This window comes from Protopterus annectens, chromosome 9.part0 (assembly GCF_019279795.1).
Source record: "Protopterus annectens isolate FY-2018-M chromosome 9.part0, PAN1.0, whole genome shotgun sequence".
Classification (NCBI taxonomy): domain Eukaryota; kingdom Metazoa; phylum Chordata; order Ceratodontiformes; family Protopteridae; genus Protopterus; species Protopterus annectens.
This window is the reverse complement of record NC_056743.1, coordinates 1,412,331,012-1,412,351,918: the sequence shown is the minus strand read 5'-3', so window position 1 is coordinate 1,412,351,918 and position 20,907 is coordinate 1,412,331,012. Positions and strand designations below refer to the sequence as shown.

Here is a 20,907-nt window from a genome sequence, read left to right as displayed (position 1 = left end):
ATTTGAGGTAAAGTTTAAGTGTATTTTTGAAGAGTGATAAGGAAGTAAGTGAGGAGATGTCATTAGGGAGAAGATTCCAGGATTTACCTACAGTATAAGAGAAGAGAGAATCCCCAGCCCTGTTATTAGATTTGGAGGTGTGTACAAGAAGACTGTGTGAGGAGCATAGAGACTTCAGATTTTTATAGGGGGTAATGAGGCTAGATAAACTAGGAGTATTAGAAGGTTTGTAAAGAATGTTGTGGGCAATGGTTAGTTGGTGAAATTTAATCAGGTGTTGTAGTTCTAACCATCCTAGCTGATTTAGATTTATACAATGGTGTGTTCTAAATGGGTTTCCTGTTGCAAATCTTGCAATGTTATTATAGGATGATTCCAATTTGCTGAAGACAGTCTTGGATAGATTAGTAAAAATAGGAGAAGCGTAAAGGAGTGCAGAGATCAAATGAGTGTGAGCTATAGTAATTTCGGCAGTAGGAGAAAGGAAGGGTTTAATCGTATAGAGAGTGCCGATTTTTTTGTTGACAGTCTTTATAGTATTGTTGATATGGATGTCGAAGTTCAGATTATTGTCGATGGTGACACCTAGAAGTTTAGTGGTAAAGTCTGGAGATATTATGGCACCATTGGTGGATGTCACAGAGAAATGAAGAGGAGAGGACTTTTGAGTAGGAGTGAAGAGGAGGAGTTTGGTTTTCTTTGGGTTCAGAAGAAGGCAACGCTGAGTGAACCATTGTTCTACTATGTTGAATACCTTCTGGGTGAGAGAGTGAAGGTCTTGGGAGGATGTGGCTGAGCATAGTAGTGTGGAGTCGTCAGCATATTGTATGCAAGTGGCTTGGGGGATAGCTAGATGAAGGTCATTTATAAATATGGAGAAGAGAAGAGGTTCTAGTATGGACTCCTGGGGGATGCCTATGATAATGGGTAGATGGGTGGATAGAGTGTTATGCCATAGTACTGCTTGCTGCTGTTTGTCAAGGTAGGATTGGAACCATTTTATGAAAAGTGGGTCTAATGACAGAGATTTTAGTATGTTTATGAGAATCTGGTGGTTTACCATGTAAATGCTTTAGACAGGTTGATAAATAGAGCAGAAGAAAGATTATTTAGGTTTTGTTGTTTGTTGATGTAATCAGTAAAGGAAAGTAGGGCAGTGGTAATGCTATGTGAGGGTCTGAAACCATGTTGACAGTTGGAAAGTAAATTGTTTTCAATTAAGTGGTGGAGTAATTGCCTGTGGATACATTTCTCCATAATCTTAGCTAATGGAGAGAGTAGGGCAATAGGGCGATAGTTTGATAGCTCAATGGAGTGTCCTCCTTTATGCAGGGGGATAACATGGGAGACTTTCCATAAGGTGGGGATGTGACCTTCGCTTATAGTTCTGTTTATCAATATGGAAATAGGGTAGGCAATAGCATTGGAGGATAACTGTAGAAATTCAGAAGGCAGTTGGTCTGCTGAAGGAGAGCATGGTTTCAGTTTATTCAAAAGGTTTTTAATAAGTTTGGTTGGGACTGGCTGAAACTGAAAAGGAGGGGATGGGGTTGAGGTGTAAGAAGGCAGTGTGAAGGTATTAGGTGATAGTTGACTAGCTAATGTTTGGATAACATCTGTCAAGAAGGTGTTGAAGGCATTAGCTGTATGGATAGGGTTTTTCTGGTCTGTATTTTGGTGGTTAGGTGTAGTGGATTGACCTGGGTGGAGTAACTGCTTAATGCTAGCCCAGAATTTTTGTGGTTTGTTGTGATTAGGTTGTTGAAATTGTAAGTAATATTTTTTTATCATTAAGTATGGCCTTCTTAGTGTCATTTCTAAGTTGTCTAAAGGTTTGTTGATCAACAGGGTTTTTGGTCATTCTCCATTTGGCCCAATATTTATTTCTGAGTTGAATTTTATGTTTGGTTTCATTGGATAGCCATGGGACAGAGTTGGCCTTAATTCTAATAGATCTGGTTGGAGCGTGATGATTGAGACTGGAAAGGAAGGTAGTATTAAATAAATTAACGGCTTCATCTAAAGGGAGGTGTTTTAAGGGAACCCAATTGCATGCTCTTAGTTCCATTCAAAATAAATCAGGGTTGAATTTCTTTTTGGATCTAATACTTCTGATAGAGGTTAGAATAGGAGTTTTGGTTTTATGCCTGATGAAGTAGATAAGTGAGTGGTCACTTATATCATCAGGGAGGGTTCCAGAATTATAGTAGTGAGTATGATTGTTTATAAGAATCCAGTCTAGTATGCTAGCTTTCTTGTTAGCTTTATTTATTCTGGTGGGTGAGGTAATGGTTTGAGAAAAAACATGTAGGTTAATGTGGGAGGTAGGAAGGCTAGTACAATAGGAATTCCAATCCAAGTTTATATCGCCTAGGATTGTGGTTTCTTGAGGCATGTGTTGGGATAGCCAGGAAAGGATATTTTCCATGGTGGCTATGTTATTTCCAGGGATCAGATAGATACAGATAATGTAGATTGATTTGGCATTGTTAAGTTCAAGTTTAGAGATGAGAATTTCAATATGGGAATCTAGAGGTAGATTACAGTTGTATGTGGGTAATTGTAATCCAGATTAGAATAAAATAGCAACCCCTCCACCTTTCTTAGCTACTCTGTCAATTCTTAGCATATTATATCCAGGTGGGATAATTTCATTATCCTTGATACTAGGTTTTAGCCATGTTTCTGTTAGGCAGATAATGTCAAAGGAGTATACTTGTAGGAGAGCATGGAGTTGAGTTACTTTGTTGTTAATACTATGTATATTTAGATGAGCTAGTAGGAGGGAGTTAGGTGGCTTAGTGAGGGAGTAATTGGTTGATTGATTTTGTTTTTGGAGAGAGGTAGAGGTTGCTGTAGGGCCTGGGTTAGGATGAATATCACCATCCTTTAATGAGAGGAGTTGTCCTAGATAGCTTAGGTTAGGGAGGTTGCTGTATGGAAATAACAGTCTCTTGAGATGTAGTGAATTATATTTAATATGTAGTGTTCTATGATACTTAGCAAGTAGGTAGCTGGGTGAGCATATTATGTTTGCATGGTTATGTAGGTATGGTAAGGGTTGAGAGTTAGTATGTTGGTTGGGGTGGTCAGTGTATGGATATATAGGCTGTTCATATGAGGAAAGTAAATAGGCAAATGTTAAAAGTGGTAGTGATACAAGAGTAAAGCAGAGTGGAATCAGAGAAGGGATGGTATGATTAGCCATTGGGAAGGATTGGCTATTTGTTAGAAATATATTTAGAGATGGAAGTGTTTAAGCTGAGAGTGTGTAGAGATATGAGGGTGTGGTGAGTATGGAGTGGATTGGTAAAGAGATGGGAAGATAAGAGAAAAATTGGCCAATTGGAAATGTGTAGAGGTTAATGAGAAGAGGAGGGGGTGTGGTTAGAAAGTATAAGAGTATGACCCCTGGGGTGGGTGGGAATTGGGGGTAGGGAGCGGGTAGAAACAAAGAGAAAGGAAGAAGGCAAGACTGAGAAGAAACAATTAGTGATTAGGTAAGTGAGATCAGAGATAAGGAAAGTAAGGAGGATGTAGCACTTGTTTGGTGTAACTGTTAGTAAGGTACGAACAGAGAGGGTCAGAGAGATAGGAGGCTAGTGGCAGGGAATTAATGAGGATTCAATATATGGTAACTTAGGGGATAGGTGGATACTTAAGCAAGATAGGTATGTGATGCCACCTAGTGGTGAAACAGTAGAAGACAAGAGCACTTAGAGCAGAGTAGGGAAAGGTAATAAGTACTGTAAGGGCCTAATAATGGGGTAAGAAGAAGTCCGCAGAAGGCTGCTAGCAGTGGAAAGCAGGGGTAAACTTCCCCTTGTGGGGACTTCATTAGTAGGGTCAGCTGATCTGATATCAGGGAGGGTTGCTAACAGGAGAGAGAGAGAATAGGCCACAAACCTAGGCTGAACAAACTGGGTTACTACCTGTCACTTGACCCTTAAAAGGAAATGGAGAACTGAATGGGTCTCCTGGGTAGGAACAAATGATCTATGGGGCTCTTATCTACTGTAGGGGTCCCCAGCTGTGGTCCTGGAAAATTGGTGTGTTGGAAGTGAAGCCATTGGCAAAGTCCTAGGTGAGTAAAAAAAAACAGACAATTCAGTGGTCATGGTAACACTTTCTTTCAACAGGCTGTGAGACAGTTTTACACATGGCTATCACCAGAAATCAGATTAACCAAAATCAGATTAACTAAACACCTTACAGTCAGAGATGGAAAAGTTCTATACAGTCAGCATGAACAAGACCTGAACTAACTGTGTCTCTGATTATCAGCTTCTTATTGCAAAGTTGAGGGTTAAAGTGAAAAAAACAAGAAAAGTATCTAGGGCAGTGAAACAGGAGCACAGTAATATAACAAATGAATGAGCAGTGAGGAAGTAAAGAATAGATTTAAAAGATTAGACCTGGTGAATAGAGCACCTGAAGAACTATGAATAAAAGTTTGTTATATTGTGCAATAGGTGGAATCAAAAATATTCCAAATACTAAGAAGATTAAGAAAGTAAGATGGCTCTGTGTAGAAGTTTTAGAAATGACCAGGAAAGGAAAAGTAGAAACTAACAAGGAAAAAGATATGTCAACCTCAATGCAGGGTTTCAGAGAAGATCAAGGACAGACAGAAAGCATATTTAAATTAGCAGTGCGGAGAACTGGAAGAAGACAATAGAACTGCAAAGAGATATGTTCGAGAAGTTTAGTGATGTTAAAGGGAACTTCCAGATAAAAGGATTATAACAAAACAAGAACATTGGAGGGATATAAAAGAAGCAGAAGATGCAAAGAAGAGATGTTGAGAATATAGTTTAGGACCATATAAGAAGGAATCTAGTATTAATGATACATATGATGATATGCTATCTGATCTAGAGCCAGACATCCTAGAGAGTGAAATTTAATGGTCCCTAGAAGACCTTTTTAATAACAAGATCACAAGAAGTGATGGGACCCCAGCTGAATTACTTAAAACCCTGCAAAACGATGTTGTTACAGTACTGCTTGAAATTTGCCAGCAAATTTGGAAAATATGAAGGTGGCCATTAGACTGGAAAGGTAGATTTAAATTCCAGCCCATGACAAGGCAGTGCTAAACAGTGCTTAAATTCCACATGCTCAAGATCCTACAAGCTACACTGCAACACTAAATGGCCCTAGAACTCTCAGATTTGCAAGCTGGTTTTAGAAGGAGCAGAGCCAACAGAAATTAAATTGCCAACATCCACTGTATACTGGAGAAAGCAAGGGAGTTCCAGAAAACTACTTCCTTTTTCTTGATTACTTTAAAGGCTTTGATGGTATAGAACATAACAAAATATGGCAAGTTCTTAGAGCACTGATAATACTGGGTCACCTTTTGTCCTCTGAGGAATTTGTATGTAGATAACTAATTGGTTCAAGATTGGGAACAAAGTACAGCAAGGCTGTATATTGTCACCTTGCTTATTCAATTCATATGCTAAATATATTATGCAAAATTCTGGGTGAGCTGAATCAGATACTGGAATTAAAACTACTGTAAGAAATATTAATAACCTCATATATGCAGATGAAACCACTCTGATGAAAGTGAGGAAGGGTGCAACAGCCTGTAAATGAAGTTGAAAGTAGAAAGTACAAAGGCTGTAAATAAAATAAAATAAAATTATATAATCTATCTTATCAATTCTTTGCAAATAGATGAGAAGAAGCAGAAACATTGACAAATTTTGTTTTCCTTGGCTCAAAGATCTCTTCGGATAGTGACTGCAGTCATGAAATTAAAGACTATTAAATTACATTTTTTGAAGGAAAGAAATGGTAAATTTGAATAAGATTTTAAAGAACAAAGACATCAAATTGTCGCAAAAGTTCATTATAGTAATATTTATGTTTTTTCCAATAATAACACACAGCTGTGAGAGTTGGACTAAAAGATTTCTGCAGACTGCAACAAAATCAAATCAGTCAATACAAGGAAAAAAATCTGGACTGTCCACTAGAAGGCCTGATAGTAAAGTAAAGCTCATATACTTTGGCTACATAATGCAAAGACAGGATTCATTAGAAAAGACACTGATGTTGGGAAAGACTGAAGGCAAAAGAAAAAGGGGCACCAAGGTGGATATGCAGTATTACCAAAGTGAAGAATATGAATTTACAAGAACTTATAGAAGCAGTTCTTGACAGACAGGTCTGGCATATCTTTGTGGTGACAAAAAGTCAGATTCAGCTAAACAACTAAACAATAACAATGAGTGATTTGCTGATATCTCACTGTGCTGGACATTATGAGATATCTGTAAATATTCTAATTTTCTTTGTTACAAGGACTTCATCTGGCACCTGCCCCAAAGGTAATCTTTTATGGATAATATTTCTTTTGTTTCCTGATATAACAGTGGAAGATTCACTGTGTATGTACTATACAGTAATGTACCAGCCATCATTTTTGGTATACATTTGTCTCCAAATTTTATTTATTCATTCTCTTATTACCCTTTTAATCTAATTCCGTGTCATAAGGGAGATGCGGCCTATGTAGGTGTTCACTGAATGCAAGGCATGAGAAATAGTTCTGAATGGGACACCAGCCCTGTGAGGCACACACATTCATTCATTCTTACACAGCTTGTACATCTCTTGTCATTTAAGTCAAAGAAAGGGCACAGCATGCTTTTTTGTTATGAAATCCATAGACCTCGATGAATCCATACAAAAAATACTCTAGCACTAAGCTTTAAAGTACATTTTGCTTTTATTACGGAGACCAAAAGACAAAAGGAGACTGGTTTTGCCACTAGAGTGGTTTCCTTAGTGAGTCTAAACAAATCCAGTTCTACAACATACTTAAATATACCTCATACCATGTGACAATACCTTCATTATACTGACATTTTTAAAGTGCTAAAATATTTTTTAAAGTGTCAAATCACTTGCATCATATCTTTAAGATGAGGCAGAAAGCTAGAGGCAGAAAGTAAGGAGGGTATACAGATTCTTCACAGAAAGCATCCAGCTGAAAACTGAACTAGAGAGCCTTATTTTGTAGAATAATTCATATAAACCAGTGTTGAGTATATGTTTCATTTGGTAGTATAAATAATGTCATATTGGACTCATATTGTCTGGAAACAGTGATTTTTTTTTCTTTTCATAGCTGAAACCAACACACAGACCCAAAGATGAGAACTTGATTCTTTCCTTTACCTGCCACAGATGCTAGAGGCATATGTTCCATTTCTTGTCTTTTCCAAGAACCAACAGTCTTCTGCACAAAAATGGGGAGCAATGTGAACGCAAGAAAGCCTTCAAAACTTCCACCTCAGTTTTGTTTACATCAGCATTATCACTTAGTATTTAATTATTGGTTCTTGCCCCAAATAGTAATAGTACAGGAAACCTACATTTTGTTGTGTCTACTTTGTTGGGGATTAAAACATCAAAGTAGAAATTTCAACTGTTTCCGGGTGTTGATGTTTGAATGCATTAGCTCTGGCTAAGTTCATAGGATCATTGGTGGCTACTAAGCTAATGACCCTGAGGCCCTTACAAGCCTAGCCAAGAGTTTATCCCCAAAAATAAACCTCAGTAAGCACCCGTCACCCCTGTCAATGAAGTTGTAGATTGAATCCTTATTTGAGGTTTGATGGAGTCAGATAATAGGAAGAAGGCAAGTTTGTATTTTTTCTACTTTCTTCCCTTCCTTTGAGTTTATGTGCCAGATTCTGAAAGTCTGGCATAGTGAGAATGGGGCACTCTAGCTACACAGGTGTGAAAACCACACTCCAGATGACTTCGTTCTGGGGGCAGGGTTCACCCAGTTCAATAGCTTGCAATGGTGTGGTATTTAATTGAATGGAGTCTTGTTATGCCTGGAACAGACAAAGAGATTCCATAACAGTCAATGTTAATGAATATCATTACCTATTCTGTGTAGAGTCTGCAGGCTGGCAGCAGTGGTGCAGTGGTTAGCATTGTCATCTCACAGCAAGAGGTTCTCTGGTTCGATTCTTGGCTGGAGTGCCTTCTGTGTGGAGTCTGCATGTCCTCCCTGGAGTTGAGTGAGTTTTAAAGATGTGCGTGTGCCTTCTATGAAGGTTGAACATCAGGCTGGCAAATCAACACCATAAAAACTCCACTGCCAATCAATCTGTGGACTAGTGATCTGCTGTGCTGACCTCTAACAGGAGAAGCCAAAAGACATTGCTTTTTGCTCTGAGCATAGTCTGTACTTACCAAAGGATATAGCATAGCTACTGAATTTGGCTGAATTTCTATGATACAGCAACTCAATCTCTTCATTGAACTTGGCATTGCCAGCAGGGAGCCTGCTTGTAACACCAGGCCTTACATACAGATGGGGCTACATATCTATGTGCCATTTCAGTGTAACAGCTCCATCAGTAGGGAAGACTGATGACTGTGGATACAACAGCCAGCACAAATGTCATATCTGAATTCATCCTATCCAAGAAGAGAGAGAGAGAGGCATGCAGGACCACTAGCCCCTCACAAATTTAAATCTATTTTTAACAATACAGCAAGATGATCCATCTTCAAAGGATTTTGGGGGATGGTTGTCAGTACCCATAACCACACATGCACACACTGACCTAGAATTTCTTCCCCTGACTCCTGGCAACCATAGTACAGCACCACCTTTATGTAGGAATAGGTAAAGAAGGCAGTCCAGCTTCTCACCAGGTACCGCTTGCAGTACTTAGTCCAAAGTCTATCATCAAACATCAAACATTTGCAATACTAACCATCCAAAGAATGATCCTTTTATATCAAATTTAAAATGATTGAAAACAACAAAAATTAAAAGTCATTTTTTTCACAGGAAAGCAAACCCCGTTGCACCCCCACACCCCTTGCTAATTATATATACCAACTCTGAGACTGCACAACAGCATAATAAGGGCAAATTCCTTTATCCCGCTGCACCATGATCCCATACAAAATGCTGCTAACAAAAACTCCATTGAAAACAACCTTTCTTTATAAGAGGGTTCACTGTTATTTACAGCCTGAAAAAATGTTCGCTCCTGTGAGCATTCATTGTTTCAAATTGCATGCCTAGTCCCACATACAGATGGAGATGCCACTTTACTGATAAATTCCATTTATGTTAATAGGAGTCACCATTTAGTCAGCCTTGTACATTGGTGAGGTTCACCAATGTACAGCTGTGCCTTCAGTTGGAGTAGCAAGCCTGATTTCTCTTTTGGAATTGGTTGTACAGTTCTGACAACCACTCATTATCTTAAACTGGATTGAGACTGCCAGTGTCCTATCTTTTAGAATCAGTTGGGAGACTGCTCTGTGTAGTATGTTGCTCCATATGAAATGCGCTTTGGAATCTGACCTTGTGTGACCTCAGAGTTAATATATGTAAAGTTTAGGGACATAGGGATTTTCCCCCACATTGTGAGGTGTGGAGTAGCATGCCCCCCAGGAAAAACAGTTCTGTGGGTTTTGCAACTTTGGCCGTGTTGCTGTTTTAAGCTTGCAACCTCCCAAGATTTTAGACCTTTTAGATTTCAGTAAACGTGTTGATTATATGACATATGATAATTCACAGTGGATCCTGGTATCACTTTTATGTTTTAAGAGCACTTTGAAACAGAAAAACATTCTTTACCTTCCCAGAAATGTAATAACTTTCTTTTTCATAATCTGTATAATTTTATTTTATAATAAGATTAGATGATTTATCATGTATTCATGGTTAATACTTAAAAAAGTTATCAAATTTAATTATTCTGTAGGAACTCTTCTCTACAGACTGCACATAAGAAATCTATTATCTATTGCCAACTAGATGATCAGTGCCCAGAGCATTATGATTGGAAGGTCACCTGCATCTTGCAAGGGTGATTAGATGCAAAGAAGGAAAAGGTGGTTGTCAAATTTTTATCACTTTCTTCCTCTTCTCTTAGTTTGTGTACTCTGAGAGTGTGAATATATATGCATATATATGTGTGTGTACACACACACACACACACACACACACACACACACACACACACACACACACACACACACACACACACACACACACACACACACACACACACACACTTGTGTATATAATTTGGGGCTACGAGGCTTGCCTTCACATCAGATTGTGTAGGTGGACTTGCTTTGGAGTGGTTTGAGTGGTGACCTCCCAAGGTATTAGATGTTTTGGGATCAAATAATCACATATTGATTATACAAGAAACTATTGTTGATACTGAATCTGTATGTGGGAAAACTATTGTATGTTCCAACTGGATGAATTATTTGATGAACTAGAAATGTATTGGTGCCAAATGGTTGCATCAGCTGTGTTACATTCATTTGAACTGAAAGACTTGATTGCTATGGATACATTAATTTTAAGTAATATTTAGCAGCTTGTGTCTGATGGTGACATTACTTCTAGCCACATGGTTCCATAAAGTGCAACCATTAACAGGGGGACATTCTAAATTGAAAATGGTCTTTTGGGGGCTTTCAGATCAACCTCCTTCTTACTAGTCCCTGATCATACTGACTCCATTGTCTACCACTTTGTTAGAGCGATTGTGGATGTCCTTCCAGCTGCGAGCTCTTCTTACCACATGATACAAGAAGTTGTAAGCAAGATGTAATGCTGCGCATATCAGTTCTTGAGAAAATAATTCTTTTTGGTGCACTGGCTGCATGGAGGTGGTATTCAGCTTTGCATTCATCGTGTGTACATTTTGGGAGCCTGGTCCTTACATATGCAGACTCCATGGATGTACTCAGGAGTAAACAACCACACTAAGCATAGTGCTATCCTGCACCTCCTCCTCATGACATTATACCTACATTCTTATCTGCAGTCAAGCAGGCAGCAGTGTTCAGCAGGTCTGGAAATTCCAAACGAACAAAATTGAATCCCCAGGAGATTGATTTACTTTCCCACCACTATGTCTGTGACTCCTGCTCACTCTCAGATTTAGACTTCTGCATTACAAATGCCTATGAACAAAGATCCAATTGGGATTTATGCAAAGACCAAAGCAGCTGCAATTCTGTTTGATAAGAAATAGCAAGTTTATTGTTGTGGGCTTTGTGACTCTTCTTTGCAACAGCAGCAAAGACTGCGGAAGTTGAATTTTTCCCCCATGAGTACATAAACTATTGGGTCAAGTACACTACTTAAGCTAACCAAGCACAATGATACATTGAAATAGCGGCAATATGAGGAATCCAGCAAGTTCAGATTTTCAGCAATTGTGAACATCATAACATAACTGAAGAAAGGACCAAAGGAGGCAAGTGAAACAATAAGTGATATCAAGACAGACCTCATGGCCCTTTTTTTCATGGGGTGGATTTCCTGTCCCCCAGGTGAGACCCGCAATAAGTTTACTACAACAGAAATACTGCAGAAGAGTATTGTGACTAATGCAATCAAAAATATAAGCAGGAAAATAAAAAGTAGCTTTGGATATTTGCCATAGGGAATTGGCATGGCGCTGAAAACTACAATAGTCCATATTACCACAGAAGCAATAATTCTGTTCTTAACACTGGCTAGCTGGAGAGATTTGAGTGGATGTACAACTGCGATATATCGTTCAACACATACACATGTCAAAAAGATGATGCCCGCAATCATGTTTGCAATAACAATGTCAAAAACAGCTTCTTGTAGTGTTGTGTTATTTACAAATGTAGATGCTATCTGCAATGGAGTAAGTAGGCAGAATAAGACATCCTTTATTGCCAAATTCAAAAGAAAAATGCTCATTGAGGAGTTCCAAGCTTTTTGCTTAATAAAGACCCACAGAGCAATCACATTGGGTGGCAGGCCAAGAACGAGCAAAATAATCCAGGTGGGTAGCACTATGAGGTAGGAAGTGTAGAGACATTCATAAGGGAAACCATGAAATGTGCTGCCGTTGGCAATATCAGAGAAGATGGAAGGGGAAACTGTAACATAAGTTGTGAACTCCAAACCACTTGTATCATTCCTCGAGATGTTCAGCTGCCAAGTTTCCATCAGCAGTACCCCTGTAAAAAAAAAAAAAACATGACAACAATATTAGTGATTTCTGATTCATTCATAGAGTTATTATCAGCATTTGTTGACCACAATTAATTGTTTTGTGTGATGCATCTTTCTTCCAAAACCAGAGTTGGGACAGTGCATCAACTTCTATGTAAAGCAGATGCCTAATAATCCTGCATACAATTTTTATTTTCAAACCATATAAGAAGCATGCATTTGTATTATTCATGCTTGACATACAATTATTTGCCTCAGTTATTGTCACTTCTTTACTCCTCCCTATCAATCAGTCAGTTATTGAAACATTTCATCTCATCGTATAAATTTTCATTCAGGTTTCTGACTTGCTCTTCAAACATTGACAGACCTGAGTAAAATTCTATCTGAAGGGATTGCCATATAAGCAAGAAGCACAGGGAGTTCAGTAGTAGAGATCACACAGCTACAATTGTGATTCTTCATACAGCACAGATTTCTTCCTGAAAATATCCTCATTCAAGGTACCAACAGACATCACATGCTTAACCGTCATATCTCCTACCTCCACTATGTGGTTAACCTTATGATTCAGTTACAGCATAGATTGCATACAGCCACCATATGTACTGCTTATTCATACAAGTCTGAAATGAAATCTTTTTTGTTAATGCAGTCTTACTTTATTCATCTGTTTCCCATTCTTCTCTCCTCACTTTTATTATCTGCAATATATATATGACAAACAAGTTAAAGTTGCACTTAGTATTGGGAGAATCTTGTATCCTGAAGTTACAAGTTGAGGAGAATCTCGTATCCTGACATTGGTAAATTGGCTTGGTGCCCCTGTTTAGAATATAGACCCACCCTTACTGCCTTTTCAGCTGTCACCAGTACTTCCATATTACAGGTGCTATAAGATTACATAGGCAGATTTATGGTTCTCTTTCTCTAGAAATGCAATGCCACTGAAAAATGTTAAGCACATACTGTCTAGGGCAACACACAATAGCGTCTCAAAAGTATTCAAGTTTTACATCCTCACCTGGTACAACCCACTTGCATAAACATTCTTTTTTGCCAGTTTTGCAGAGTTCCCCATGTTATACTTACAGTCTCCAATATCTCCTTGCCTTCCTTTCCATAAACTCACTGTAATTTCCAGAATCTTGTCTCCTGGCATTCTTCACTTCTGGAAGAGTCTGTCCTACTCTCTTTGGGCTTTTACTAACTTGTCTTTCTAAGTGTTCAGTTTCTTTCGATACGGCTTCTCTAAGACCAAAGAAGTTCCATAATCTCAGATTTCCTCATTTTGCTCTCTTCTCTTCCAGAGCACAATTTTATCAGTAAGCCACCTCATTTTATCACTTGTCATTGATCTGTCAGCCTAAGTAGGACTATGACCAATATAAACATTTCTGACTATGTAAAATCAGACTACATTTCTAAGCCTTTGCATTTGTTCCATAAACATGTATTTGTATACGTTTAGTACGTTTTAACTTATTTTACTATTCTTCTCAAAAATCACATCTAAATGTGTGTAATTTAGGCCATTATGTGAAGATGAGATGACCCCTGGGATTCATAAATGTTACCACTGGCGTAACCTTTCTGAGTGAATAGAAAGCGCAAGCAATGTGGTAGGAATGTTACTGAATACAAAAAGTGTACACTTAGTGGTAACCTTTATGAATCCCAGGGGACATCTTAGTCAACTCTTTACCAGTCTATGTTTAGTCTCCATATTAAATTTAATTTCAGTTCCAACAACTAATGCTATTGTAATGATCCCTGACATGATTGGAGTCACCATTGTATTATATACTCCATCATTTTCAAAAGAAATGCATGAAACACTATGTTTTTCTTCCCTAGTTTACCATACCAAATCGAGTCTATTCCTGAAACCAGAATATCCAAGACAAAGGCAGATAATGAGGATATTTTTGAGACACAGAGACAGTTTTGCTTTAGATTCTTCTACTAAACCTTGGATCACAATCATTTCAGAAAGACAAAGTTGGGTACTACATACTGGGACATCTTCAGAAGGTAGCATAAAACATCAAGTAATGTAGTAGAACTGATTTTCTATATACTCCGGAAATCTGATAATTTTTTAAATTATCTGTATATATCTAAAGCACCATTTTAGTACGTGTACAGTTCAACAAAATTTAGTGCAGAAAATTGACCTTCACTGAATTAAATGTAGAGAACATAAAGTTTTCTTTTGAAAAAAAAAAACTGTGTTTTCCAAAATACTTCTTTGAGCATACTTTTTTTTTGAAAGTCTGTGATTCTTGCAGACTGGTAAACAATAACTGACAAGACTGTCATATTTTAGTGGAAAGAAAACGCTCCATTTTTGGTGATTTGCAGATAAAAGGGCTATTCTACTTATTAGTCCAGCAAATCAACAAAAATGTATTTAATGCATATACCTAGATATTGAATAATGGATTAAACAGATAAATAAATGTTAAAAAACATAAATAAATGTTGTTAATGGGAATAAAGCTGACACCAATACTGATTAAAATCAGACTGAGCAAGACCAATCATGAATGAGAAAAAGCTTTGTGAAATAAACAGGTCTTCATAAACATTTTTAAAAAGTGGCCACTAAGACATATTTTTGAAGCTGATAAAGTTGTTTGCCAACACAGCAATGCAGCCTGATAAGAAACTGAGCATCTGTAAGATGTGTCCAGAAGCATTTTGTGGAGGTGTTAATAGTCCCACCCCTGTACAGCAGAATAGGTGGGGCCGTAGGTTCATAGTATTTATTTATTTATTGGTATTTGATTACTGGGAAAGTTTGATTGGGTAGGAGCAGAGGCCTAGAGTATTACAAAACATTTGAAGAGCAATAATTTTACAGTCTTTAAAAACAATACAGAAAAGAACTATAGTTTAAATAACTATAGCAAATTAGACGTGATATGAAAATATTGGTTAAGAATGGATATAAGTTAGTAGGATGTCAAAAGCTCCTTAAAGCAGGCAGAATCAAGATCACGTAGTACTCTGTGTATTAAGTTAACCCAGCAGTGAGTTCAGGCACCTAGGCAGCGAGACATTTTCTTGTGGTACATTTGACTGGGGACACATGGCTGAAGTGACAGCCAGCTGCAAAGAAATATGGCTGTTTGCAAATTCCCTGTGGGCAAAGACAAAACTGTGTTGCCATGCCCACAACTTCAATAACCAAATGCACAGGGGGAAAACAATGTCCAAGGTCCCCAAGGGAACATGAGACAGCAGGCAATATGGCAGGCATCAGCAGCAGGCTGGTCAGAGGGCATGTCAGCGGCAGTAAAAATGCAGTGCATAATGGGCACTGCCTTTAAAATTGGTGTGTGTGGACCACTACCCCCTTCACAGTATCTAGGGAACATTGCCTAAAATCCATACTGGAGCATAAATGTGACTACAGTAGCCTACAGAATTTCCTCCATGCTGTACCACACTTCTGTATCTTGTATTTACATAAGCATGTATTGTACACTGTGCACAACACACATTACTTCTTCTGCCACCATAATTTGGTTATTAAAGCTGTGAGCATGGCAGAGTGAGCTTTTCTTTGCCCACAGGGAATTTGCAAACAGCCATATTTTTCTGCAGCTGAATGTCACTTCAGTCATGTGTCCCCAGCCAAATGTAACACAGGGAAATGTCTCGCTGCCTAGGCACCTGAACCTATTAGCAGTATTAGCTGGTATGCCATGTTCAAAACTCTCAGCTGCCAGTGAAGATTTTGCAGCACAAGTTTAATAACATCTTGATGAGACATGTCTGTTAAGAGTCTGGCAATGGTGTTCTGCACCCACTGAAAACAATGAAGGTTGGAATCCTAAAGCCCTGCATAAAGAACATTGCAGCAGTTTAAGTAAGATAAGTGCAATATTCTGGAGATTAAAAAATATTATTAATCTGCTTACACATGTTTTTTAGTGGCAGTATGCCATTCTGAATAATGTATAGGTTCAGCATATTACAGACCAACTTCCCTCTGTTTCCTACCATAAATGAATATGGATGACGGATAAGGAGATGCAGAAGACCTTGTTGTTGCAGGTACTGATAAAGGTTTCATCTTAGCAGGGTTAAGTTCTAGCTGACTACCCCTCATTCAGTTAACAATGGCATCCATGTAAAGTTGAAGGGTATCAAAAACAGCCATCTGCTTCTGAGGGAAAGAGAGATACATTGCAATCTCAACCTCATAGCAGTCGTATCCCAAACCCTTTCTCCTTCCTTCTCTTTCTCATGACATCTCAAAGTTGTGCTGATACTTTGACAGAGTTTGTGAACAGCAATAGACTTAAGATGGAGCTCTATGGAACCCCACTTGAGGATTTACTAAAACCCAATAATATCCCAACTAACATCCAAAACCAAAAGGTTAAAAGGTCACACAGACAACCAATTAGTAAAAATTGCAAGAAAAACCTATCCAAGCTAGAATTTTCACTGTGCGATACCTTAAACCTCCTGTAATAGAGGCCCATGGGATACATACAAATGACCCCTTAAGGATACCAAGTGGTTTCTACTATATTGCACAGACATCTTAATGGTTATGGATATCAGCTGGGTGTAAAGACACTGTGTTTCTGAAGTATAGCCAAACAGTCCACTTATGCTGTGGTGATGAGATCATAGGAAGGCTGAAACATGCATGTTCACAGCTAGTGGGGTTTGGCTTTATTGGCCTGAGTGTTTCCACAAAAAATTAAAAAGAAAAAGTAAAAAGTCATGGACATTCAGAAGCCATATAGCTGAAACACATGGTGTCCTTAAGGGGTCATTTACTTATATCCCATGGGCCTCTATTACAGGAGGTTTAAGGTATCACATAGTGAAAATTCTAGCTTGGCTAGGTTTTTCTTGTAGCTTTCACTAATTGGTTTGTCTGTGTGACCTTTTTACTTTTTGGTTTTGGATGTTAGTTGGGATATTATGCAGACATCTTAATGGTTACGGATATCAATTGGGTGTAAAGATCTTGAGTTTCTGAAGTATAGCCAAACAGTCCACTTATGCTGTGTTGATGAGGTCATAAGAAGGCCGAAACATGCATGTTCACCGCTAATGGGATTTGCCTTTATTGGCCTGAATGTATCGGTAAAGACTTAAAAACAAAAAGTAAAAAGTCATGGACATTCAGAAGCCATATAGCTAAAACACCTGCTGTCCTTAAGGGGTCGTATATATCCCATGGACCTCTGTTACAGGGGGTTTAAGGTATCACAATGTGAACATTCTCATTTGGCTAGGTTTGTCTTCTAGTTTTTACTAATTGGTTTGTCTGTGTGACTTTTTTGCTTTTTGGTTTTATCATGAACAGAGGAAGAAACACTACGTTGGGAATGAGGACATTCAGTTAGGATTCTGTGCTTCAGTAGGCCAGGTGTTGTCAGAGAGATGAAACAGGACTAAGGCTGAATAGAGCTCTTCATCATTCAGCACAGGTGGTTGACCACAATGCTAATAAGGCTGTTTCAGAGTTGTGATGGTTCCTAAAGCAAGATTAATAAGACCAGTAACAAGAAAGGAATTGGGCTATGTGCAAAAAACTTCATGAATAGGATTTTCAATAAAGGTAAAGTTCAGGATGGGGCAAACATTTGATGTCATCATCATCAATTGTCTTTATGTGATAATATGTAAGCACTTAAGGAAATATACTCATCTTTAAGGAGGATCCCACTGTTTGTAAGACTGGTATTCTGAGGACATACAGGTATGATACAATTACAGTGGCTGACTCAAAATAAGGTCCACTGTGAATAAGACATGAAGTTAACACCAGTCTCTATACAAGCACTGTAACAAAAGTCTTCCCAAGTCTTATTCAGTACAGGCATTTTGCAGAATTTCAAGTCTCATCTGGTCAGTCGTATCAACAAAGAATCAACCAGTTGCCTCACACTCAGTGGCTGAAAAAGCTTTTCACAAAACAGGCTGAACTACTCAGCTTATCCAGTCTGAAAAACAAAAGGTGATCAATTCAAAGGCTCAGAAATATCAAAGACCAAGAAAGAACACCACCTGCTTAAGAGGTTTCTCTCACTTTCCAATAAATGAATAATTGTTTTCTGCTGAATGCACTACACTACAAGGATATATGAATATATTCAAGTGTTTTGTAAGAGACAACTTTCCAAATCAGATTTGCCATGTGACAGCCAGAGGAGGTCGTACCCTTCCAGTAACTATCATACCCAGCTGTTACAGCATTCTTCCTTAAACATTTGTTAGCTTTATTCACCACGTTACCTCAGTGGCTTCTAGCTGATATGCTGATGGGATAACTGCACCAATGTGAGGGATAAATGTGACACTACCAACACCAGATAAAAATAAAAAACAAATGTTTATTCGCAACCAAAAATGGCCAGAAAACATAAGAACAAGTGAAGTTGAAGCACTAAAGCTTTTCGTCCCACTAGACAGACAAACCGGACTTCAACAGAACAAAATCTAATCAACAATTCCAATTAATTTATAAACTCCTTCATGGTCACATGACTCGGATAAATAAGTCAGTAAGTATTAAACCAAAGCTGTCTGATTTCCTGCAGAACAGCTCCCCTGTATAAGACATTAAAAATTAAACATTTGCTGATGTGATTACTAACTTGGCCTCTAGGTGGAATGCCGCATCAGTAAGTAAAGGTGTGTGACTAATAAAATGTTAAAGTATCAGTGAATATATAGAAATAAAAGCAATATTCCTCCACTGTGTTCCACCACAGTTTCAGGCCAAACCACAGCCCTAATACTGCATCACTCAACTTCATAGAAACCAATTAAAAACGCAACCCAAGCAATATTGTAACTGCACAAGTAATATTGTAACTGCACTATTCTTAGACTTCTCAAAAGTCTTTCATACAGTCTCCCATGACAAGTTACTCTTTCATCTAAGATTCTTAGATCTGTCCCATCCCTCCCTCCCTTTTCTGGTTAAAAAGCTATGTGTCAGACAGATCACAAGCTGTTAAATGGCAGTCAAGCTACTCCCCCTTCCTACTAGTATCTGTCAGTGTACCCTAAGGATCAGTACTTGGGCCCATATTGTTTAATATATTTATCAACAGTTTGCACACAGCTGCTAAACATGCCAACCTAATCCAAAATGCTGATGACTCTACTCTTATCTGCTCAGCCCAGAACCCTACTTAGCTTCAACAACTCACTCAGGACTCTTTCACCTCCATCAAAACTTGGATGGCCAAAACAGACAGCATCCTGAATCCAAAGAAGACAAAATTACTCATTTTCACTCCTAAATCCAATACTGAATGCAAAATAAATTTCAAAAGCATCTCCTCCATCAATAAAATAATTGAAGTAGTCTGTCACTATTGACACTAAATTGAAATTTGATTTACATGTTCAAATTATCAAAAAACACACATGAAAAGCTGGGTATCTTATCCAGAGTTAAACACTATCTCAGTGAAAGTAGCATGACAACCCTTTCCTCTTCCTATCTTCTTCCCACATTCCTATGTACCTCCCCAATTTTCACCAACCTCAAAGTCGCACAGAAGAGCAAGCTTGAGCTGAGCTAAAACAAAATAGCCACTTTAGCACCTAATAAAGGTTCCTCTTTTCATCTCTGTGTTGCCTTTAAGCACCTCAGCTGGCTAGGCATACCCCACTACCTCACTCTGCCTCTACTACAAATAGCACACAGTGTAGTGCATCATCCTGAGAGGTACCCTGCCCTAGCACTTTGCAACAAAGTGCACACCAAAACAGCAACTTAACTCTAGTGATAAACAACTCCTTGGTTTAAAAGTCCAGAAACATAGCTGGAGATGCTGTGTATTCCAGCCATGTCTCAAAGGCCTGTAACTCTATCCCACTTCCTATTAGGGTCACTGAAAACCCACTCATCTTCAAAATGAAAACAAAACCCCTCCGTAACTCTTGGTTATACAACTTTTACTCTGCAGGATAAGATTTCCAACTAGCACCAGAACTACCACCATAATGTGCTGTACTTAAAATTTTGTTGAATCACCTAAGTACTGAAACTGTAGCATTGTTTAAATACTCCTAGTGTCCTATTCCTAAGATATTTTAAGTGCATTCAGGAGCCTTCTGTATCATCATGTCAAACCATTATGTACAAATGAATAATGTCTTGTGTATTGTTATTATGTGCATGCAATGTATTTGCAAAGAATGTGAAAATTGTGATTGTACAGTGTATCGTTCTTTAATGTTATGTGCATGGAGTTTTTCCTTCCTGAGCCTCCATTGAAAAGGGTCTTGTGCCCAGCTGGACTGTCCTAGTAAAAAAGAATAACTAGAATAAAAATAAAATACAACTAATTCTAAATGTTTATGTTATGATTTTGTTGTGAAAGGGAAGTTGCTTGTCAGAATGAACAAAAGCTTGTTTGTCAGGTCACTAGCAGATGCGTATAAAATGTTATTCATTTATGAGGTGCCATGAAACACCATGTACATGAATGAGCTTTCAACTACGTTGCTTAAAGTTTGATTTTATCATGTTTGGCTGTGTGAAACAAAGCTTTTCATAAGCCCTGGTTATCACATTCAAACACTGACTATCATAAACAGTAACCTGGGAATTTTTTTTTTTTTTTTTTTTTTTTGAGAGCTTCAAATGCTAGAATGGAAACGATAGTTTTTATAAGATAATGCACAGGACAACTATGTGCACACCTTTACTATTTACTTACTACAGAGTAATGCTTTGTGATACCTCTGCAGATATCTTGTGGTGTAAATCAAGAAAAAGGCTTCCAGATGAAGATTGAATGTTTTGCTTGCTTCCTTCATCATATCCATGTCATATATTAACTCTGAGCAGAGGACATCAAAGCATATGTCAGTCTCAGCATTAACATCCAGTTGGTTAT

The 20,907-nt window shown here is 38.1% G+C and overlaps 1 protein-coding gene across 1 annotated transcript in view; it reads right to left on the bottom strand.

Moving 5' to 3' along the window:
* Positions 1–10,029: 10,029 nt before the first annotated feature.
* LOC122810689 (P2Y purinoceptor 1-like) overlaps positions 10,030–20,907 on the bottom strand; it is a 123,616-nt gene continuing 112,738 nt past the window's right edge. Inside the window, exon 4 of the mRNA XM_044082259.1 lies at positions 10,030–12,018. Coding sequence (XP_043938194.1) covers positions 11,057–12,018 — 962 coding nt within the window. The 3' untranslated portion in view covers positions 10,030–11,056. The remainder of the gene's footprint in view (positions 12,019–20,907) is intronic.